The sequence below is a fragment of the Oryctolagus cuniculus genome, chromosome 5 (genome assembly GCF_964237555.1).
Source record: "Oryctolagus cuniculus chromosome 5, mOryCun1.1, whole genome shotgun sequence".
In the NCBI taxonomy this organism is placed as follows: domain Eukaryota; kingdom Metazoa; phylum Chordata; class Mammalia; order Lagomorpha; family Leporidae; genus Oryctolagus; species Oryctolagus cuniculus.
The window spans coordinates 134,011,383-134,035,501 of NC_091436.1; the positions used below are offsets into that span (position 1 = coordinate 134,011,383).

Sequence of the window (24,119 nt, forward strand, 5' to 3'; positions counted from 1 at the left end):
TTATAGATCTTTTATTTTTTTAAAGATTTATTTATTTACTTGAAAGTCAGAGCTACACAGAGAAGGAGAGGCAGAGGGAGAGAGAGAGAGAGGTCTTGCAGCTGCTGGTTTACTCCCCAATTGGCTGCAATGACCGAAGCTGTGCCGATCTGAAGCCAGGAGCCAGGAACTTCTTCCGAGTCTCCCACAGGGGTGCAGGGGCCCAAGGACTTGGCCATCTTCTACTGCTTTCCCAGGCCATAGCAGAGAGCTGGATCGGAAGTGGAGCAGCTGGGACTTGAACCGGCGCCCATATGGGATGCTGGGAATCCAGACAGTGGCTTTACCTGCCATGCCACAGTGCCAGCCCCTTATTATAGATCTTGAGGTATAAAAATGATTTCTTTGTGTCTGATCTGTTTTATTTTTAAGATGTATTTTATTTATTTGAAAGGCAGTTACACAGAGAGAGGAGGAGACAGACAGAGAGAGATCTTCCATCCACTGGTTCAATCCCCAAATGGCTGCAACTGTCAGGGCTGGGCCAGGCCAAAGCCAGGAGCTAAGAGCTTCATCCAGGTCTCTCGTGGGTGCAGGGCCCAAGCACTTGGGCCATCTTCCGCTGCTCTCCCGGGTACATTAGCAAGGAGCTGGATCGGAAGTAGAGCAGCTGGGACACGAACCAGCACCCATATGGGATGCCGGGGTTGCAGGCAGTGGCTTTCTTGTTACACCACAGCCCCGGCTCGGCCCCAGGGATTTCTTTAAATTCTGCATGTGGTGCAGAGGCTGCGTTGCCACTTGGGACACCCTCATATCACATCCCATGTGGACTATCTGGTTCAAGAGCTGTTGCTCCACTTCTAATCCAGCTTCCTGTTAGTGAACACTGTGCAAGGGAGCAGGTGCTTGAGTCCTTGCTACCCACATTGAAAAGCCAGGTGGACTTCCTGGCTTCAGCCTGGCCATCTGGGGAGTAAACTTGCAGATGGAGGAAGATTCTGCCCCTCCTCTAGCTCTGCCTTTCAAATAAAAATGAAAATAAATTAGTTTTTTTCTTTTCCTGAGGCCGGCGTTGTGGTGTAGTAGGTAAAGCCACTGCCTGCAATGCTGGCATCCCATATGGGCACCGGTTTGTGTCTTGGCTGTTCCACTTCCAATCCAGCTCCCTGCTAATATGCCTGGGAAAGGCAGTGGAAGTGTTTGGGTCCCTGTCACCCATGTAGGAGACCTGGATGAAGCTCTTTGCTCCTGGCTTTAGCCTGGCTCAGCCCTGGCCATTGTGGCCATCTGGAAAGTGAACCAACAGATGGGAGATCTCTTTCTCTCCCTCTCTCTTTCCCCCCATCTCTCTCTCCCTCTCTCTCTCTCTCCCCGTCTCTCTCTCTCTCCCCGTCTCTCTCCCTCTCCCTCTCTATAACTTTCAACTAAATAAATCCTTAAGCCAGGAACTCTAACCGGGTCTCCCACATGGATGGCAGAGGCCCAAGTACTTAGACCATCCTCTGCTGCTTTCCCAGGTGCATTAGCAGGGAGCTGGATTGGAAGTGGAAGGGCCAGGACTTTAACTGACACCCATATGGGGTGCTGGCATCACGTGTGGCAGCTTAACTATAATGCCAGGCTCTGTTCATTTCTTATGTTTGATTTATTCTTTATATTTTTTAGTGATATAAAAAATTTATACCCTATACAAATCAATTACTATATAATTTTTAAAAAGGTTTATTTATTTGAAAAGTAGAGATACAGAGAAAAGAGGAGAGAGAAAGAGGGAGAGAGAGAGATCAGTCTTCCATCTGCTGGTTCACTCCCCAAATGGCTGCAGTGGCGGAAGCCAGGAGACAGGAGCTTCTTCCGGGTATCTCATGTGGGTGCAGGGGCCCAAGCACTCGGGCCGTTTTCCACTGCTTCCCCAGGCCATAGCAGGAAGCTGGGTCAGAAGAGGAACAGCCGGGATTCGAACCGGCATCCATATGCACATGGAGGCTTAACCTTCTATGCCACAGCACTGGCCCCAGTTACATAATCTCTAAAAGATTTATTTATTTGAAAGGCAGAGAGAGAGAGACAACAGATGATGGCTCAGTGCTTGGGTCCCTGCCACCCGTGTGGGAGACCCAGAGTGAGTTTCAGGCTCCTGGCTTTGGCCTGTCCTAGCCTTGGCTGTTGCAGGCATTATGGGAGTGAGCCAGCAGATAGAAGGTCTCTCTCTCTCTCTGTCTCTCAAATAAATAAATATTAGAGTCTAAATATCAGAGTGCCTGGGTTCAAGTCTCAGATCCACTTCTGATTCTGTGTGCCCTGAGAGGCAGCAGGTGCTGGCTCAAGTGCTTGGGCCCCTGTCACCCACGCAGGAGTCCTGGATTGAGTTCCTGCCTCCTGGCTTTGGCCTGGCCTAACAGCAACCACTCTGGACATTTGGGGAGTGAACCAGTGGATGGAAGTTCTTGCTGCTTGTCTGTCTCCATCTCTGCCTTTCAAATAAATAACAAAAAACAAACAAACAAAATACAGGAGATCAGTTGACTGATGTTGTCCCGAAGGTTTGCACAGGAATGGAAAGCAGGGATCCTAAGGCTGCTGATGGAACACTGGCCAGGGCTCTTCCTAGCTGAGCCACACAGGCACACTCCCTCATCGCCTGGTGTGCTTCCCAAGCTGTACCATGACAGGGGAGAGAGGTGACGTGTGTATAACACACGATACATTATAGGTGTTCAATGGAGAACAGCGCTTAGTGACAGCGATTCCAGGGAGCCCAGGTGACATGATGCTGTCTCTTGGCTGTGCCAGAAGCCACGTAACAATAGCCATGAGACTTAGCTCTAACTCTCTGAGCTGAGCAACATCGACTTATCTGGTATTCTGCTTGCAGGAGAGGTCTTCCAGGCCAGCTCTCTGCTATGGCCAGGGAGTGCAGTGGAGGATGGCCCAGGTGCTTGGGCCCTGCACCCCATGGGAGACCAGGAAAAGCACCTGGATCCTGGCTCTTGCCATCGGATCAGCGCGGTGCGCCGGCTGCAGCGGTGGCCATTGGAGGGTGAACCAACGGCAAAGGAAGACCTTTCTCTCTGTCTCTCTCACTGTCCACTCTGCCTGTCAAAAAAAAAAAAAAAAAAAAAAAAGGTTTGTAGAAAATGCATATTATGAAAACCACGTTATGAGTTTCTGAATTTTTTGCATCAAAATAAACTTATTTTTGAATTTCATTTTCCAGGAACTTTTGCAGTGCTGGGAGGAGGACTGGCCTTTAACAACTGAGACACGGGTTTGACTCTCCTTTCCTGGGCGTGGGCAGGTGCAGCGAGGGGAGAAAAATGAGTAAACCAGAGGATGCCATTGCAAGCAAGGCTACCAGTTTTAATTTATTGGTTCTCATTTTACTGGAAAGGCAGAGAGGAAAGAGAGAGAGAGGGAGAGAGAGACAGACAGACAGCTAGGGCTGAGTCCTGGAACTCAATCTGTGTCTCCCATGTGTGTGGCAGGAAGCCAAGCCCTTGAGCTGTCATTTGCTGTCTGAGTGTGGCCTTCTTTCAGTATAGAAATAGCGACAGTCCGAGCTGCAAAGTGAGAGGACTTTATTAGATGAGTGAGAGAACAAGGCAAAGTGGGGGAACCCCACAGCAGAGCTCCCTGGTAGTAAGACATGGAGAGGGGGCCGGCACCATGGCTCACTAGGCTAATCCTCCGCCTGTGGCACTGGCACCTCGGGTTCTAGTTCCGGTCAGGGTGCGGGATTTTGTCCTGGTTGCTCCTCTTCCTGTCCAGCTCTCTGCTGTGGAGGATGGCCCAAGTGCTTGGGCCCTGCACCCACATGGGAGACCAGGAGGAAGCACCTGGCTCCTGGTTTCAGATCAGCGCAGTGCGTCGGCTGTGGCAGTCATTTGGGGGGAACCAACGGAAGGAAGACCTTTCTCTCTGTCTCTCTCTCTCTCACTAACTCTACTTGTCAAAAAAAAAAAAAAAAAAAAAAAAAAAAAAGACATGGAGAGGGGACCCCAGAGCCCTGTGTCCATCGGGGAAGTGGGACCTTCGGTCTCTAATAGGTCATCTAACTTCCCTTTGTCCATGTCGCCTGGTATGGCAGCCCGGACATGGGGTATGGGGCGGGTGCTGATCGTGCTGGGGTCTGTGCAGGAGCTGGGATCGAAACCCTTAGGTTTTCTTTCAACGGGCATTATGGGCAAAAGACAGGAAGTCAGGAGAAACTTCTTCTACCCTGAAACTCTGGAATGAGCAGCTGAGTTTGGGCTCCAGGTCTCTTGCTCAAGCAGCTGGGTCCCAGGGTGGCCACAGGTGCACCCTGGCTCCAGCCGTTCGGCACTGCTGGGTTTCTGCTGTGCCTGCTGGTGATTCCCGGATGATACCATTTCCTACCCGGCCCTGGAGGGCATCCTGCACTTATCTCTGCATGACCTCAACTTCCCCCCCTTTTAGTCTTTCAATCCCTTTGTACTAACTGCTTTCAATTTTTTAAAATATTTATGTGAAAGAAAGAGAGGGAGAGAGAAAAGAGATCTTCTGCCCACTGATTCACTGCCCAAGTGGCCACAATAGGCCACAATGGGCCAGGCTGAAGTCAGAAACCAGGAACTCAATTCAGGTTTTCCATGTGGGTGGCAGGGACCCAAGTACTTGCGCCATCACCTGCTGCCTAACAGGATGCGCATTAGCAGGACGCTGGAATTGGAAGCAGAGCCAGGACTCGAACCCTGGCACTCTGACCTGGGAAGTGGGCACCCCCAGCAGTCTTAACTGCTCTGCCAAACGCCCACCCCGACACGTGCACTAACCAGTGGTTTTGTCTTCCTGACTGAACAAGCACCAATACTTACCCTGGTCTTGCCTCGAGCAGCAGCCACACCCACTGGCTGCTAGAGGCTAGCTCCGCTGGAACCTCTGTGAAGGCGGCCACAATAGGAAAGGAGAAAACTGGGTGTCAGCCCAAGGAGAGGAAGGCCAGGTCCCTTGTGGGCATGGTAAGACTTCCACCTGCCATTTGTGTTAATTAGATTTGTATTCCTACAAAGAAAAATCAGGACTTTCTACAGAGATAAGGGTGATTTAGCTCTTTTGGAAAAGGCCAAGGTGGTTGGCTGGGCATCTGGTGAGGAGGACAGATGACAGTGGTGGTGAGCAGGGACGCAGACACTCCCCCAGGGACCCAAGGCCTTCCCACGAGGCCCACCTCCTAAACACCACCCTTGCATTGAGTTTCCACCCTCTTGGTACCAATAATGTATGATTTGAGGATTTAAACATCTGCAGGAGGTTGCAGGCCAAATCATATTCAAACTATAGCATTCCTTCTAGAAACTCATGCCTTCCTCACACACAGCATATCTGCACAATCATCCCATCCCTAACAATTTCCAAGTCTTTTTTTTTTTTTTTTTTTTTTGATAGGTAGAGTTATAGACAGTGAGAGAAACAGAGAGAAAGGTCTTCCTTCTGTTGGTTCACTCCCCAAATGGCTGCTGCGGCCGGTGCACCGCGCTGATCTGAAGCCAGGAGTCAGGTGCTTCTCCTGGTCTCCCATGGGGTGCAGGGCCCAAGCACTTGGGCCATCCTCCACTGCCTTCCCGGGCCACAGGAGAGAGCTGGACTGGAAGAGGAGCAATCAGGACTAGAACCCGGTGCCCATATGGGATGCCGGCGCCACAGGTGGAGGATTAGCCAAGTGAGCCACGGCGCCAGCCCCTACAATTTCCAAGTCTTAACTTAGCCCAGCGTTCATTGGAAAACCCAGAGTCTTGTCTGAGCCTCAAGGCCAACTTCAGCTGTTACCTGTAAAAACCCAAGTCACATACTTCCAAGACACAAAGGCAGTGTTATGGGACTCAGCCAGCCTAAAATTAACATTCTGGGGTTCTTGTCATTTATGTAGATAAGAATTCTGAATACCGGCTCACATGAAGCACGTAACATGGTAAGGTTTGAGATTTATTTAGAGAGTGAGAGAAATCCACAGGGACGTGAGGGTTTTTTTAAGGGAGAGTGGGTCATACCATGGGAAGCTCCATACTGAAATCTCAGGGGCAGGCCAGGGGCACGTGCGGAAGCCTGCAGGCCAGAGGTGCATGGGGAGAAGGACCAGGAGCGGCAGCAAAGAAAACAGGCAGGCGGGCTCAGCACGCTCCAGACCTCCTAGTCACTTCCAAAGGGGCGTGGCTACATACTCTGATTGACAGTTGGGTGGCTATAGGTGAGCTCACGCTGGGAGCTAATGAGCCTAATATTATCTCCCTGACAGGCTGCCATATCAGCAGGAGGGGCACAAGGTATATATTACCATTCCTAAAGCGGGTAACAGGTGGGTAGAAAGAATCAGCAACCTCTTGTTAAAAAAATAGAAAGACTGGGGCCGGTGTTGGGGCGCAGCGGGTTAAGCTGCCTGCCTGAGACACCAGCCTCCCATAACGGAGCACCAGCTCCAATCCAGCTTGCTGCTGATGTTCCCCGGGGAAACAGCAGAAGATGGCCTGAGTGCTTGGGCCCATTGTTGGTAAAATAGTACCGTCTTCCTAAGCCCAGCCTGGCTTACTAGAAGCCAGGTGACCAAATGGCCCAATCACAAGCGTCAGCTCCACCCCCACCCTAACGGGCTTTGCTGCTCCCACTTCCTTACCTCTAAAGCTCTAGAAGGCCTCTTCTCCCAGGACAGGCTGTTGCTCTCCTGTGCGTGGAGCGGCAGCATGTCCCCCACCTGATAATAAACCTTCTCCCTTTCTCCAGTGTTTGGTGTGTTTTGTGGTGACCTTTCACCCCTGCCACCCATGTGGGAGCCTAGGATGGAGTTCCTGCTCCTGTCCAGCCCTGGCTTTTATGACTTAAGTGGATGCTCTGATATGGGAAAACCCGGATCTGCAAACCAAGGTCACACGGATGACTCCGAGGCTGGCCGCGGGCTTGAGCTGCACCTGGGCCTGTTCAAACCACCGAGGCAGCTGCAGAATCTGGCTGATCCACAGGGAAAGGAATCCCAAGGTGATCCTGGGTGACCTGGAAACTGCCCCAGGCTTTGATGAAGGAATTCAGCCTGGGGCCTGCAGATGAGAGGGGTGGCCTTGAGGCCTTTTCCCCATTGTTCTGCTGATTAGCACGTGGCTCCCTTTTATCTGTCCACATCTTTTTTTTTTTTTTTTTTTTTACTTGAGCTGCAGAGGGACAGAGACAGAGGGCTCCCATCTGCTAGTTCACTCCCCAAATGCCTGCAATGACCCCTGGCTGGAGCCAAAGCCAGGAACCAGGAATTGTGTTTGAAGGTTAACCTTGGGGCCAGAGCTGTAAAGCCGCCTGCAGTGCTGGCATCTCATATGGGCGCCAGTTTGAGTCCCGGCTGTTCTGCTTCCGATCCAGCTCTCTGCTTTGGCCTGGGAAAGCAGTGGGAGATGGCCCAAGTCCTTGGGCCCCTGCACCTGCATGAGAAGACCCAGAAGTTCCTGGCTTCTGACTTCAGATAGGTGCAGCTTTGCAGCTTCGGCCATTGCAGCCAACTGGGGAGTGAACCAGTGGATGAAGACCTCTCTCTCTGACTCTCCTCTCTCTGTGCAACTCTGACTTTTAAATAAATAAATAAATATATTTTTTTTAAAAAAAATAAAGGTTATTTTTAAAAAACTTATTTTTACTTTTTTTTAAAAAATTCATTTATTTATTTGAAAGTCAGAGTTACACAGAGAGAAGGAGAGGCAGAGAGAGAGAGAGAGAGAGATTGATCCTCTATTAATGGCCGGAGCTGAGCCAATCTGAAGCCAGGAGCCAGGAGCTTCTCCGGGTCTCCCATATGAGGTGCAGGGGCCCAAGGACTTGGGCCATCTTCCACTGCTTTCCCAGGTCACAGCAGAGAGCTGGATCGGAAGTGGAGCAACCGGGACTCGAACCGGTGCCTATATGGGATGCCAGCACTGCAGGCAGTGGCCCTACCCACTACCCCACAGCGCCAGCCCCTATTTTTATTTACTTGAAAGGCTGTATGTGTGTGTGTGTGTATCTTCCATCTGTTGGTTCACTCCCCAAATGCCACCACAGCCAGGGCTGGGGGCAGGAGCCTGAAATTCTATCTGGGTCTCCCACATGGGTGGCAGGGACCCAAGTACTTGAGGCATCACCTGCTGTCTCCCAGGATGCACATTAGCAAGGAGCTGGATTGGAAGCAGAGGCAGGATCTGATCCCAGGCAGTGTCACCCTACTGTGCCACAGTGCCTGCCCCAGAAGCTGGGAACTTCACTCAGGTCTCCCTCGTGGGTATCAGGGATCCAATCACTTGGGATATTGCTGCTGCCTCTCAGAGTCCGAATTAGCGGGAAGCCGGCGTCAGGAGCCAGGGCTGGGGGTCACCAAACACAGGCACGCTAAGCTAGGCCGAGGGCATTCTTAACAGACAGGATAAGTGCCTGCCCATTTAGCTAACGTCTGTAGCAAGTGGTTTTCCCACCATGTGGTCTGCCACATGCTGCTTCGTTCCTTCTCACCCGATTCTTGCAGTAGAACAGGCAGCCAGTAACACCTGAATGCTTTGCTTCTTGGAAATCTCTTCCACCAAACTTAAGCTCATCTCCCCACAGCGTGGTCAGGGACTGAATGGCCGCAGTAAAGCCAGCTCCTCTGCCACGGAGAAGCAAGGGTGGCCTGCAGTCCGATTCCCAGGAGAATCGCCATGTCCACCTGCGAGCGCCTCAGCGTGGCCTTACATCCTGGTCTCCCGAGCCCGCACCCGAACACCCGCAATGCGCTCTCCGGGCTTTCTCCAGCCTGCTCGTCAAAACTCTCGCAGCTTTCTCCAGTAAGCCAGTGCCAAAGGCGCCTCCACAAATCCAGGTAGTTACAGAATTGGCCCCACCTGTTTTTTTTTTTTTTTTTTAAAGGTTTGTTTATTTGAAAGGCTGAATACAGAGAGGCAGACACAGAGAGAGGTCTTGCATCCATTGGTTCACTCCTCAGATGGCTGCAATGGCTAGAGCTGTGCCGATTCGAAGCCAGGAGCCAGGAGCTTCTTCTGGGTCTCCCACATGGGTGCAGGGGCCCAAGGGCTTGGGCCATCCTCTACTGCTTTCCCAGGCCATAGCAGAGTTGGACCGGAAGTGGAACAGCCAGGACTCAAATTGGTGCCCATACGGGATGCTGGCACTGCAGGCGGCAGCTTTACCTGCTATATCACAGTGTCAGCCCCCACCTCTGCCAGTTTTTTGGTATCAGTTTTTCTCCATTAGCTGTTTTTGTTTCTGTGGTTTTTAAAATCTATTTTTGGGTCATGACTACAACATAATGCCTGAGGCAACTAACTTCATATAGAGAAAAGATTTATTTAGCTCAGTTTGGGAGGTTCAAGTCCAAGATCAGGTGGCCCCACTGGTTGGACATCCGGTGAGCAGGTGGTGGTGTGCAGTGCAGAGGTCACATGGAGAGCCAAGGGAGCACCTGGCTCAGGCTTCTTGTAAGGAGCAGAAATTAAACAGCTCCAGCATAATATTACTAAGAAATAAGCAAGAGCTAAGCTGATTGCAGGAGATCTGCGTGGACGTGGTAAGAACCACGCACACCCTCCTGGGGACCTTATCAGCCCTTTACTGACCGCCCAAAGTGCATATAAACTGCAGCCTGAAGAGGCCCAGAGAGACTCTGAACAAAGTCTCTTGAGGCGGCAGAGAGAAAAGCTCCGGGTTAACCCCCCACGCTCAGACCTTCCCGTGAGAGTTCTCCCAGCCAGCCCTGCGCAGGCCCAACGCTGAGGATCTGAGCTCCCTGAAGCCCTGCTCGCCAAACTACTCACCCTTCGTAGTTAGGCTCGGGGGTACCATCCTGCAGATCTGGTGAGAATCTGCCCTGGGTGGCTAAGACGCCTTGGGAGGAGCATCAGAGGCACTCTGGGACCTTGGGTGGCCGGTTAGCGCAGTGTGCTGCATAAATTAGAATGTGTGACTTCCCCACTGCATAATAAAACCCTTATTGGAACCAACACAGCTCTCCACAAGGGGGGATGGCAAAAGGGGGAGGGGAGAAGCAGAGCAGAAGGTGCCCGGAAGGAGGAACAGCGCCACAGCTGGAGCTGACCCTCCGCAGCCAGCACCCCAGGGACTCCTTGGCCCACCCACACTTCCCTCTCCATGCCCTGGATACAGACAAGGGGGAGGGGTCTAACCAGCTCCCAGAAAAAAACATGCAAAGAACTGAGTCAGCTTAGAGTCAATTCTTAAATATTTAATTCCCATTTATTTAAAGTTCCGTCAGTCTGTATACACTATTTATATTAAAAACACAGGAAGCTGGGGCTCCTAGCAAAAATATACATTTCAATTTTGGAGACTTCAGACACTGAGAAGAGCTGTATCCTCAGCACCAGACCTGGACAGGGGTAGGGACAGGGTGCATGGTGGGGGAGGGAGTCAGGCACAGCAGCTCTCCCTTCACAGCCTCTCCCCTGCCCCAAATCCCTGCTCAGCTAGGATGGGAGGGAAAGGAAGAACCCTGCCAGCATACAGAGTGAGCCTGGGGCGCAGGCACGGGTGCTGGCGTGGACGCGGAGGGCCACTTTCCCCCTAGATCTGTGGTCAGACGGAAAGGCCCTCTGGGAAGGAGAGCCAGACAGGAGCCAGGAAGCCTGGGTTCCAACCCCAGCTTGCCCACCCCCCTGCTCCGAGACCTTGGCCATCCCTCGCCTGTGCGGCTGGCGGGCGCTCTGCCCTGCTGCTCAGATACTGCTCTCCCAGCTGGGCTGCAGCCCCTCCTCTCAGGTGAAGGCACCCCCACGTGGGAGCAGGCAGGGCAGGGCCAGGGGAATGGGCCCAGGCCTGGCAAGGTCCCTGGTCATCAGGGGTTGTGCAGGGAGACTTGCAGGTGACCAGCGAGGCCAGCTACAGGGGAAGGGGAGAGCAGCAAGCGGATGTCAGGAAGGACAGGGCCAGTGTATGCCGGGCAGTTCCTGCAGTGAGCAGGTGCTGGCTGACTCAGCAGGGTGTTCCTGGCCAGTCTACGAACAGGGCCCAGCTCTGCCTGTCCACCGCGAATGCTCCCTTTGGGAATGGAACCTGTGGGTACAGTGATTTCAGTGCTGTGCTGTGTGCGGGGAGTGACAGCTCTAGGGAGTACTTGGGGGCGTGGGGCGTGAGCTTCCACTGAGCTGGCAGGGGCAGGGCCAGGCTCTGTAGGCGGCTGCTACAGGGTGGGTGGGCGTGGGTGCTGACAGAGGGCCTGCCCCAAGCCCTCCCTGGGGTCAGAACTAAGTGTGCTGTTCCCCATCAACCACCAACTTCCTTCTGCCTCCTCTTCAGGGAGGGGTGGGGCCCCCACCTGGAGGGAACCCTGCCTCCTTCCAGGCGAGGGAGGCTCCCAGCGGCCAGCGCAGGGGCCATCAGCAACACTGGCCTGGAAGAACGGTGTGAAGAGGAATGGAAGGATGTGGGTGTCAGAGACTGGGGGTGCCACTGGGGTGAGGGGCAGCCTTGGCCTGCAGGGGGTCAGTCTGGGGAGGAATCTGGCTCAGCCCAGGCCCCGCCCCCGCCACTGTCCTCTGCAGCAGGGACCCTGCGCCCCTGGGCCGCTGCTGCAGTCAGCCCAGGCCAAGCTTGGCTTCCCTGGGAAGCCAGGCCCCGAGAGCTTAGTGTTTCTTTGGATGGCTCAAGGCTTCCGTCTGAAGACAGGCCCCTAGGCCTACAGGTGCAGTGACGGGCAGAGGGCAGCCCCCTCCCCCTTCTGCTCCTGGGAAGGGGTCCTGTTCTGCGCTGCTGGTGAAATAATACAAACCATCTTGGAGAACGAGACAGACAGATGTGGGCACAGAGACATGGCGGGTGAGGGAGGGAAGCCAGGGAGGAAGGAAGTGGGACCCTACAGAAAGGGAAAGAGAGAGCAGGGAAACGAGAAAGACAGAGGTGTGAGGAAGAGGGGGACCACAGGGGCTGAGGGGAGGAGGGAGAGCAGGAAAGGAACACAGGGAGCGGGGCCATGTGGGTGGGAGCGCGGGTGTGCGATCCGCGCTCTGCGTGAGCCGAGTGCTCCCGGGCTGGGCAGCGGGAAAGTCCCGAGGGGCCGGCCTCTCAGTACATGTCCTTGTAGATCTCCTGGAGCAGGGGGTGCAGCAAGGTCTCGGTCTCGGTCTTCTTGATGCGCTGCATCATCTGGGCATGCTCGGTGACCAGCTGCCGCAGGTCCGCCATCTTCTGCAGCAGCTTGGGGAAGAGGTACTGGGCGTCGGGGTGGTTGGCCTGCAGGTGGAACTCAAGGGCACGCAGGATGGTGTCCTGGATGGCCTCCACCTGCGGCACATTCATGAGGCCTGGGCGGTCTGCGGGGACACAGGGCACGCATGGGGTCTCAGAAGGGCAGAGGAACTCACCTACTGCATCCTGCAGGGGGAGGCCCGAGGAACAGCGGGGCCTCCTTGACTGGGGCAGACCCAACCCCTCCTGTCAGGGCCACTAAACTGAGCGTTCTAGCCCCTGCCCCAGGCTTCCTCTTTTGGTGTTGCTGGTAGTCTTTTTTTACCCCCTTCTAGGCAATACAGTGTCATGGTTGAAGAGCCTCAATGCCTGGGCCCGCTGGCACTGCGGCATAGCAGGTGAGGCCACCGCCTGTGAGGCCGGCATCCCATGTGGGCACTGGTTTAAGACCTGGCTGCTCCACTTCCAGTCCAGCTCCCTGCTAATGTGCCTGGGAAAGCAGGGCAGGATGGCCCAAATGCTTGAACCCCTGCACCCATGTGGGAGACCTGGATGAAGCTCCTGGCTCCTGGCTTTGGCCTGGCCCACCCTTGGTCGTTGCAGCCATTTGGGGAGTGAACCAGCAGATGGAAGATCTCTCTGTCTCTCCCTCTTTCTGTAACTCTGCTTCTCAAATAAATACATAAATCTTTAAAAAAGAGGGGGAGAGAGAGACTCAATGTCTGGATTCAAATTCTGTCCCCAGAACTCTAGTGGCCTATAGACAGGTCACTCAGCCTCTCTGGCTGGTTTCCTGGCCTGTGAAATGGGGACAATAAAACACCTTCTGTACAGCGCGGCTGTGAGGACTGGGGACTCAGAATCTCTGAGAAGGAACCGGCACGACACAAGCTCTCAGCCACTGTGAGTTAGCATGCTTACTGCTGTAATTATCGTGTTGCAATCTGAAGCCCCCATTAACATGACAGCATCCTCCTGTCCAGTCTCTTCCCCTCTGCCTGCGTAAGACGGGTCTGCTCCTGCGGGCACGGCCAGCCCCGTGCTCCTTCCCATGCTGTCCGCCGTCCGGCTGTGTGGGGCTGGCCCACCTGCCCTACCCTGACTCACCTCCGCACAGAATGATGGCTGCGATGAACAGAGCCAAGTCACTGTCATCAAGTTCAAGGGCATTGAACTTGACAGCAAACTCAAACTTGGGCTCGATGATGTCACTGAAGGGCTTGCGGAGGCTGCGCAGGAACTCACGGGTGACGAAGCCACTGCCATTGGCCACCAGCAGCCCGTCTTTGTTGACGATGGAGGCCAGCATGGCGAAGATGGCCTCATGCACACCGTACTTCAGGAGGGTCACCTGGTCGTTGAGGAAGAGGCTGCTGAAGTTGGGGATGCTCTTGGCGAACTCCGTGAGCTCCCGCACGGTCTCCACGGTGGTGTACTGGCAGCGGTAGAACACGTGCACGCTGATCTCCTTGTAGGGCGGCAGGCTGTTCACCAGCTGCTTCCACACCAGGCCCTTCTCCGCCTGCCACAATGTCTCGATGTCGTGGATCACAAAGGGCTGAAAACCAGGCCCTGGTAAAGGCCAGGCCTCCAGGGACCCCACCCGCACTGGGTGCTCCCCACACCTGCGGCAAGTACCATGAAGCTAGGGGAGAGAGGAGGCCTGGCTCTCCCAGTGCCTGGGACACTGCCAGGCCGAGCAGCGACACTCACCGCCGTGTGGCTGGCCTTGCCAGTGAGGATGCCGCGGGCCTTCTTTTTGGTCATGTTGAAGTTTTTCAGGTAGGCATTGTAGATGTGCTTGGAGAAGGCCTTCAGGTCCGCCACCTGTGGGCTGTGCTGGTGCCCCTCGACCGCCGTCAGCCCTGCCACCAGCTTCCTCTTCTCGGCTTCTGGCATCCGGCCAAAGCGGATGGCTGCACAGGGAGGAGGGAGTCACTGAGGGGCGCAGGCAGGGCCGGCACCTCTCACCCCTGCCCCTGGACAGGTGCACGGGGCACAGACAGCGACGTCTCCTTGAGCCTTCGAAGCTCGAGAGTCAGCAGGTAGGCGTGGAGCGGCCCCCTCCGGACGGAAGCTCCTCGAGGACGGGGGCTCTGTCTGCCCACGGTGCCCGACACGAGGGTCCTCCCTCACTGGGGGGTCGGGTGACAGGGCTCTGTGCTGAGCTCTGCCTGGCCGCTCACTAGTGCCACACCTCCGGGAGGACAATGATGATAATGTTCCTTCAATTAGGGGGTGCCGGGCCAGTCTGGTAGGAGTACTCACAAAGTGAGCACTCAGAACCAGTCCTGATGAGCCCACAGAACACCAGCCTGGCTTCTGTCAGAGAGAGAAAGGACGAGCCAGCCCCAGGACTCCCACCTAAGGAACGGGGCTGGGAGGATCAGACCCACCAATCTCCATCACAGAGGAGAAGCGGCAGACAGAGGGCTCGGGCCCTGCCACCACCCGCTGGGGCATCCGTGGGGAAGAGCAGGGTGAGCCGCTAAGCTGCCTGAGGAGCTAACTAAATGAGTGGCCTCCGCTGACCTTTGGGGCCCGAAGCCTGCAGCGTGGCTCTGTCTGCTGGAGATGGTGGGCCTTCAGGAGATCCCTGCTGGGCTCCCGACCACTGACCTGTGTGGTCACTTACTGGCTTCCGCCCGCCCTCAATGGCCAAGGTGGGCTGAGGTGATCCCTGTCCTTGGCAGTGGCTTTCTGTGCTGTCAGGTTATCCAAGACAGGCTTGAGATTCCAGGAGTGGGGTTCCCAACTCTCCTGAGCTGGGGGTCAACTGTTGGTTCCTTCTGGGCCAGAGCAGGTGAGCCCCAGTTACAGGGTGGTGGGAACCAGTCTAGGCCCAGGGCCCGCGGTGGATGCTGGTGGCCTGGGGGACGGGCCAGGTGTTGGGCTCCTAGGCCCAGGGTCTAGATTGGCAGTGTCTGTAGTGCTTACTTACTAGGGCACAGGCTCTGCTCTAGGGGCACCCCCTCTCTGGACTGGACTGGGTGCTCCCTGAAAGCTGGGATCAGGCCGTGCGGCGCCAGCAGCCCCTGGGCCCGGCCCGGCCGGCTCTCACCGTTGTGCGACATGCCCAGGGCCAGGCATTTCTGGAAGCGGCAGTGCTGGCACTTGTTGCGGTTCTTCTTCTGGATCTTGCAGCTCCGCTCGCACTTCTCGTACTCCAGCTTCATGCGGATCGTCCGACGGAAGAAGCCCTGAGGGAGCGAGACCGTGTGCGGAGGCATGGGAGGGGGGAGAGGTGGGAAGCCTTGCTCTGCCCACCGCATTCTGCTGCGGGGCCCAATTATCTATCAACAAATAAAAATCCCCCCGCCGGCGCCATGGCTCACTAGGCTAATCCTCCGCCTTGCGGCGCCAGCACACCGGGTTCTAGTCCCGGTAGGGGTGCCGGATTCTGTCCTGGTTGCCCCTCTTCCAGGCCAGCTCTCTGCTGTGGCCAGGGAGTGCAGTGGAGGATGGCCCAAGTGCTTGGGCCCTGCACCCTATGGGAGACCAGGAGAAGCACCTGGCTCCTGCCATTGGATCAGCGCGGTGCGCCGGCCGCAGCACGCCGGCCGCAGCGGTCATTGGAGGGTGAACCAACGGCAAAGGAAGACCTTCCTTTCTGTCTCTCACTGTCCACTCTGCCTGTAAAAAAAAAAAAAAATCCCCAAACTGGCAGGTCATGGGGAAACTGTTTTGAAGGAGACAGGGGGAAACAAAGGAACGCTAAAACTTGGGAATTAAAATATACTTATTTATTTTAAATGCCCAAAGAAGTCTTAAAGTTCCTCCTTTGTCTGGTAGCATAAAATTGTCAGCTTGATTTGTTCATAAATGTATCTGGCTCTGTGTGTCTTGTAGGCGATGGTTTAATAATATAGTTTGTGAAAATCTGATGGGTGTTCATTGGAGAAAGAAATGTAATTATTTCTTTTTTTTTAAATTCCACCCCCACCCCCCCACCCACCACCAAGAGCCTCTTCAAGTCCTGGCCTACACGACAGCTCGGTCCTCAGCCCTCACTCTGTCCTGCCTGCATTCTGGAGCCTGGTCCCCAGGGGGCGCCAGCTGCCCACAGAGCCCACAAGAGCGCCTGGGTTGGCAGCAGGTGCCCGAGAGTAGGCCTGACAGGGAACCCCTCCTCTCCGGCCTGCCTGGCTGCCTCTGCACGCGCACGTGGGAATTCTGCAGCAGGTGCTGTTGTGGCAGGGAAAGCCTTGTGTCGGGTCAGCTCCCCGCGTGCTCACAGCCCCCTTGGCAGCCACACCCGCAGTCTGTACCTTGCAGCCCTCACACGCATGGACACCGTAGTGGAAGCCTGAAGCCTTGTCTCCGCACACCCGGCACTCCATGTTGAGGCTGCCGCACGAGGCCCCGTCACAGCCCATCTGCAGCTGGTCCAGCAGCACGGGCGGCGAGGAGCTCTGGGACAGGTCTGTGGGCACAGGAGGGAGGGCAGCGTCACTCTTGGCCAGGCCTGGCTGAGGGCAGGAGCACCTTAGCCCTGGACTTGGCCTTGAGGAGCTGTGTGGTCTCAAGAGTTGACTTTTCTGAGGACCACCAGTTCCTTCAGCTGGCGTGGTGTGTGTGTGTGTGTGTGTGTGTGTGTGTGTGATGGCTTCTCTGGGAGGTTGGACCCAAATCCCCCAAGTGTCCCCACCAGCCCTGAGCCTGACCCACAGCAGCTACGTGGCAACCTTAGTCACACCAGCGGAAATGTCCAGAGCTCCCCCTGCTTTTCTATGACACGTGGCGGTGTTTGAACTGCGGTGTTGACAGCATCAGCAAGTAGCCGGCTAGGGCTAAGACTTCAGGATACACACGGTCAGGTGACCACGAGAGAGCCGCACGAGTCTCTTCTGACTTGCCCCTCAGACCCTGGGCCATGAGCCCTTCCCCTCGGGAAGGGGGACCTGAACTGAGCCTGGATGCCCCGACTCCCAGCCTAGCGTCGGGTTCACGGCCTCACGCGCTGCCATGCTGGCCTGCCGGTTTCTGCTCTTCTCCGACGCCTGCGCAGCCTCCTCTGACAGGAGCCAATCCCTAAGCAGACACCCAGCCAAGCAGAGTCTAAGCCACCCTGCCGAGCCCACACGAACATGCTCTAGGCTTGCGGTGCTCCTCTGCAGCACAGGCCGCGTGCCCTTGACTCCCCTACCACGGGAGTCAACCCACCAACCAGGTCCCAACCCTCCCCTCTACTCTCCTCCCCACTTCCTGGCTCTCCCTCGGGCCCTCAGAGTGGCAGTGAGAAAGCTTTTCTCCCCGAGTGGGCTTCATCCTGCCATGCCGGCTGCTCCTCTCCTGGCTGGTTAAGTTTAGGCATGATCCAAATACCTAAATGGCCTGTCTTGTCCTGGTGCCTTAACTCCCAACTTCAGTCTCGCCATGGGTGCGGTGGGGGAGCTTGCAGCCGGGGAGGGGGAGCTGTGGTCAGGGACAGTGAGGCTGCTCTGGTCCTCTCGGGCGCCCTGGCACCTCTGCTGTACTCTGCGCATTTGTTCGTTGCTGGGTGGCACCCACTATGTGGAAGGGCTCAAAGGGCAGGAGCTTGGGCCACAGGGCACTGCTGTGGTCAGGCATTCTGCCCGGCGCTGGGAGCTAGGGTGCCGAACACCTGCAGGCTCAAAAGCCCTTTGGGGAATCAGCAGTCCCCCAGCCGCTGGGGACTCCTGGTCCCAGCACCCGCTTTCTAGCAGGGCTGGGCAGGACCTGCTGTTCAGTTCTAGCAGCTGGGAGACGAGACAGGGGCTGCTCAAGCCCTGTGTGGAGACCCGTGTGGATGCTGGGGCAGGGAGGGTTTCCTGTGGGCCGGGCAGTCTGTGGGCACTTGTCGCGCTGTTCTGTGGCTTGCACACCTGCCTCCTCTGGGAGACTCGAGCGTCTCTCACCACGTTCCCCTGGGAGCTCAGAGCCCGCCTCCACCAAACGAGTCCTGGCCACGGTGACCAGGTACCTCTGATTAGTCACATCTCCTGGTGGTGCCTTCCTCATTCCCTTGGTTGCTGCTTAAACTGCACATGGTAATGCCACCCTCTCCATTCATTCAACAGGCACTTAATGAGTACCTGCTGTGTGCAAAGCAGGACCTCACACCCTACCCTTAAACAGCTTACATAACAAAGAGATTAGGCAAGTAGAACACAAGATAGGGAGGGGCGATGCCTGGTAGAGCCCGAGTTAGGAGCCACACGGCCTGAGTTCAAATCTCAGCTCTGCAGGGTCTGACTAAAGTGTCCTGGGCTCAAATCCCAGCTCTGGCCCTCTAGGGCCCAGTTTCTACTTCAGCAAAATGGCGGTCAGGGAGTCATGGTGAGGAGTAGTTAACACAGAGTTAGATCTTGGAACGCAGAAGTGCCGTACAAATACCAGGACGAGCTGGATCAGAAAGCCACCATTCTAGGGGAGTGTTTGGCCTAGCGGTTGAGACATCCATGTCCCACACTGAGGTGCCTACGTTTGATGTCCTCTTCTGGCTCACTTTTTTTAAAAAAAGATTTACTTATTCACTTCGAAAGCATTATAGAGACAGAGATGGGGAGGGAGAGAGATCCTCCATCTGCTGGTTCACTCCTCAGATGGCCACAACAGCCAGGGCTGTGTCAGGCTGAAGCCAGGAGCCCAAACACTGGGCATCTTCAACTGCTCTCCCAGCCACATCAGCAGGGAGCTGGATGGGAAGTGGAGCAGCCAGGACACAACGTGGCACCCATGGGAGATGCCAGCATTGCAGGAGGCGGCTTTACCCACTATACCACAATGCCAGTGCCTCCTCTGGCTCTGGACTCCAGATTCCTGCTATTGCAGACCCTGAGCAGCTGTGGTGATGGCTAAAGTTGTTGGGTTCCAGCCACCAATTTGGGAGACATGAACCTGGTTTCTGACTCTTGGTGTTGGCCCCCATTGGGGTCACTGCAGGCACTTGAGGAGTGAAACAATGGACAGAAGCTCTTCAGGCTGGGGACCATGACTCTTCTTTTCTCTGGTCATTCACCCTCTTCCTCAACAGCCTCCCAGAAACCCAGAGGGGTGTGTGCCCTGCATGAGGCCAGATGGAGCCCTGTCTTGCTGCAGGTCCCTGGCTCAGGAGTGTCAATATCTCTGGAAGAAGCCAAGATGCTGGGACCCCATGGGCCCCAAGAAGCACTCAGAGCCTGAACTGTGTCCCAGGGGAGTCCCGGCTGGGAGCTGGCTGCTACTAGACTGGGAAGAAACAGGTCCAAGGGGCCCAGAGCTCCTGTCCCAGGTGCTGAACTCCAGAGCAGTAAGGGAGTGCTCAGTGATGGTGGCAAGGCAATGGGCAAGTTTAGCTTCTGCCTATTTGAGGTGAGTAACAGTCCAGAAACTCACACTCAGGACCGAAAGAGGCAGGGGCGAGATGGGGCGTGGTGGGGCTGGAGTGTGTTCATCCTGTTGGCGAGGTTTGCTGTGGGCTGCTTGTGTATCCTGGAGAAGGCAGCAATGTGCAGGTGGGTCTTCCAAAGATAAAGCTCCTGTTGCTTCCCGGCTGCCCACCTGGTTTAGGAGTTCATCTCCAGGGCTGGCGCTGTGGCGCAGAGGGTTAAAGCCCTGGCCTGAAGCGCCGGCATCCCATAGGGGTGCCAGTTTTAGTCCTGGCTGCTCCACTTTTGATCCAGCTCTCTGCTATGGCCTGGGGTAGCAGTAGAAGATGGCCCAAGTCCTTGGGCCCCTGCACCTGCGTGGGAGACCTGGAAGAAGCTCCTGGCTCCTGGCTTCGGTTCGGCACAGCTCCATCCATTGTGGCCAACTGGAGAGTGAACCAACAGATGGAAGACCTCTCTCTCTGTCTCTCCGTCTCCCTGTCTGTAACTCTACCTCTCAAATAAATAAATAAATAAATACTAATAAGAAGAAAAGAGTTTATCTCCAGGGGCTAGTGCTGTGGTGTAGCAGGTAAAGCCTCTGCCTGTGGTGCCAGCATCCCACACGGGTGCCAGTTTGAGTCCTGGCTGCTCCACTTCTGACCCAGGTCCCTGCTAAAGTGCCTGGGAAGGCAGCAGAAGATGGCCCAAGTCCTTGGACCCTTGCACCAACTTGGGTGACCCAGATGAAGCTCCTGGCTTTGGCCTGGCCAGTACTGGCTGTTGCGGCCATTTGGGGAATGAACCAGCAAATGGAAAAATCTGTCTCTCTGTCTCTCAGTGCCTCTGCCTCTCCATCTCTGTGATCCTGACTTTCAAATAAATAAGTTAATCTTTTTCAAAATAGTTTATCTCCAAATCACCATGACATCCCACCCAAAAGAAAAGATGGCAGAACCACCACCACGACCTCTAGGTCAGAGGTGGGGGCAAGTGGGTGTCTTGATGCAGTGGGAGGCTGGGGTTCCAAGAAGCCGCTCCCACACTGGGAGTCCCTACCTCAGAGGCCCTTGGCCTTGCCACTTGAGGCCGCCTGCCTGCACACACAGCTGCTCTCCCCCAGCGCTGCACGGTGTTCTCACCACACCCATGCTTACCCCTTCCCACTGCACTTGCTCACCCGATGAGCCAGCAGGCCCTGGGCCCTGCCTCGCAAGCCTCAGCCTGCCTGCCCTGCCCATCTGACTTCCCAAACACCTTCCAAGGGCCTACCTCTACCGGACAGGGAGGGGAAGGAAAGAAAAGCCAGCATCTGTCAGCCCCTACTAAGTGCCAAGCACGCTTGCGTCATATCATCATCACCTTAGAAGTCAGTGTGTACCGACCCTGGGAGGAAGGTGAGGCTCAGTGAGAGTAAGGCCGTGTATCCACCGCACGGCTGGGCACTCCACACCACTCCCCTCATGTAACCTCACGGCGCCTCTTCACGCAGCGCCTCCTACGTACTTCATAGGTGAGGAAACAGATGCAGGAGGCTGAGTAACTCGCTGACAGCGCAGTGATGGTTTCATGTGTCAGCCCGGCTGGGCCACGGTGCCCAGACTACACGTGGCTCCGGACGTCTATTTTCAGACATGACTCTGAGGAAGGCAGACAGCCTTCCATAATGTGAGTGGCCTCATCCGATAGTTGAAGGCCTTCAGGAAACAGACAGCTCTCCGCCCCACCCTGGGAAGACGGCATTCCGCCCCCAGACACCTGCGCACTTGAGCTGTGACGGGCTCCAGCCTGCTGTTTGTCCTGCAGAATCTGGACTTGCCACAATTTCTTCTCCCTTATTTATTCGAAAGGCAGAGCAACAGAGAGGGAGGAGGAGAGAGGGAGCGAGGAGAGAGGTCTTCCATCCGCTGGTTCACTCTCCAAATGGCTGTCAACAGCCAGCTCTGGGCCAAGCTGAAGCCAGGAGCCAGTAACTCCATCCTGGTCTCCCACATGAGTGGCCATCATCTCCTGCCTTCTAAGACACCTTGGTAGGAAGCTGGATTGGCAGCAGAGTAGCCAGGACTCGGACCCTACACGTTTCTCAGGAGAACCCTAACTAATCAGTAGCAGCATGAGAATTTTATCTAGAACCATTCAGCTCCTAGAGCTGAGCTCTAACCGCCACACCTACGACTCCTCACACACACACTCAGTACTGCTAATCAATGACATGATTATGATAAACAACTGCTGAGGACATGATGTGGAATCCAAATGTTTGGACTCAGGGTAAATATTGGCCCTTTCACCCAGAGGGTCAAGTATCAGTTTCGCCTCTTTGATTACAAGTTCAGCAAATAGACACTGTTTACCTTACTCACATATTTATGTGTGGCTGAGAGCTCTCCTGCATATCTAGTCTCTGTCGTTGGAGGGACAGTGTTGTCACAGCGGTGAGGGAAGGCAAGCTGGGCTGGCTGCTCTATTTCCTTCACTGGGAGAGCCCACAGGCGAACAGGCACCCTTTAGCTCCTGAAGTCAGGGTAAATTCTGCAGCGATCTGGGGCTGGGGAACCAAGCAATCTCTTCACTTCTGTTGTCCGGTGAGCTTGGACTGTGGGCTCCTTGGGGCAGGCCCTCAGCCTTGTCTACCACTGACCAGCCAGTCCCTGGACGCCCCCCAATGCTGGCTGAGTGAGAGAACAGCTAGGGCCAGGAGGAAGGACACTTTGTCTTCCTCCTTCTCAGTGTGACAGAGGGGAATATCATGAAGCAGGAGGACAGGCGGACAGGCAGACAGGCAGACAGGCAGACAGGAGGACAGGTGTGGTGTGTGTGTGCACTGGCTCTGGCTGCCCCTGCCTCCACCCACCGAGGGGACTGTGAGCAAGCGAGTTTTTGCTGCTTCCAGCTTCCTTCTTGCCTGTCCTGTCTGCCTCCAAGGGGGTGAGGAGCTCAGCGCGTGCTGAGCTGGGTGCACTGTAGCCTTCCTGCTGTTTTCTGGCTCTTTAAGGAGAGGAGACTGGAGGCCAAAGCCACAAACTCATGGGGACAGAAACAGCGGCTGCTAAGACCAGTGGTGGGCCAGACATCCCCATTCACTCCTCACCTAACTGGCCCTCGAGGAGTGCTGGATATAGCCTTTAAAGGTGAACTGAACTCAGAGGTGAAGGCAGAAAGAAGGGCCACAGTACACTGTGGCAGACCTGGCTTCTTGCCCTGGTTGATATGATCTCAAAGCCCCTCCTGCTCCCAACATAGGATACAAGGCTCTGTCTCCACCTGCTACCTGTCCAACTAAAAAAAAAAAAAAAAATCAAACACAATTTACTTTAAGCTTTCAAAGAAAAGCAGAGCAGCTAGTGCATTTTAAATCAGAAAGCAGCACAGGACTGCTGAGGATGCATAAGGCGTGCAGCACCTCGTGACAGGACCTTCTCACCGGGGCCTGTACCCTGCAGTCAGGCCTTCTGCATATGCTTCTCTGGCGCCTTCAATGGCCCAGGATTTCTCACAATGGGATCCTCAATTTGTCAGGAACTTGTTTCTCTAGGAATATATATAAACCCAACTTATCCTTTAAAAATTTTTTTTAAATTTATTTGAAAGGCAGAAAGAGAGAGAGAATCTTCCTTCTCCTGGTTCACTCCCCAAATACCCTCAACAGCTCATGCTGGGCCAGGCCAAAGCCAGAATCCTGGAACTCAATCTGGGTCACCCACATGGGTCGCAAGGAGCTAAGTACTAGACTCATCATCTGCTGCATCCCAGGGTGCGCAACAGCAGGAACCTAGAATCAAAAGTGGAGTCAGAGGGGTTGGCGTGTGGCACAGCAGGATAAGCCGCCACCTGCAATCCATCTGAGTGCCAGCTTGAGTCCCGGCTACCACACTTCTGCTTTCATTTTGTTTTTTAAGATTTATTTGTTTGTTTGAAAGGCAGAGTTACAGAGAGGCTGAGGCAGAGAGAGAGAGAGCAAGAGAGAGAGAGATAAAGAGAGAGGTCTTTTATCCACTGATTCACTCCCCAAATGGCTGCAACAGCTGGAGCTGAGCTGATCCAAAGCCAGGAGCCAGGAGCTTCTTCTGGGTCTCCCAGGTGGGTACAGAGGCCCAAGCACTTGGACCATCTTCTGCTGCTTTCCCAGGTGCATTAGCATGGAGCTGGATTGGAAGTGGAGCAGCTGGGTCTCAAATCGGCGCCCATGTGGGATGCCAGCACTGCAGGCGGTGGCTTAACCCACTACGCTACAGCACCAGTCCCTGCTCCACTTCTGATCCAGCTTTTGTACCCAAGTGGGAGACCTGAATGGACTTCAGGTTCCTCCTGGCTTTGGCCTGACCCAGCCCTGGCTGTTGTGGCCATCTGGAGAATTAGCCAGTGATGGCTCTTTCTCTCTCTCTCTGTAACTTTGCCTTTCAAATAAATTAAATAAAAAAAGCAAGCAAGCAAGCAAGCAGAGTTGGGACTTGGGCCCAGGCCCTGATACAGGATGTGCACGTCCCAAACACCCACCTGCCTTTTTAATGAGTACAGGGTATTTACAGGCTGTGCTCCATCCACAGATGGAGCTTCCAGTTTCTGCTCTCATGAGCAGCACTGCAGTGTGTCTGCTGCTGTAGAGATCCCTGCGCACGCTGGGCCAGTGTTCACACAGGATACATTCCTGGAGGTACACGTGCATGG

The 24,119-nt window shown here is 55.0% G+C and overlaps 1 protein-coding gene across 5 annotated transcripts in view; it reads right to left on the bottom strand.

Annotated features, from left to right (window-relative positions):
• Positions 1-10,175: 10,175 nt before the first annotated feature.
• The window catches only part of PPARD (peroxisome proliferator activated receptor delta), an 85,675-nt gene continuing 71,731 nt past the window's right edge, over positions 10,176-24,119 (bottom strand). For 4 of the 5 annotated variants that reach the window (XM_070073265.1, XM_070073267.1, XM_070073266.1 and 1 more), the window contains 5 exons: positions 16,410-16,564; positions 15,203-15,341; positions 13,855-14,057; positions 13,249-13,699; positions 10,176-12,266 (listed from right to left, as the gene is read on the bottom strand). In XM_070073265.1, the coding sequence (XP_069929366.1) occupies positions 12,019-12,266; positions 13,249-13,699; positions 13,855-14,057; positions 15,203-15,341; positions 16,410-16,564 (1,196 nt within the window). In that variant the 3' untranslated portion in view covers positions 10,176-12,018. 5 annotated transcript variants of the gene reach the window in all.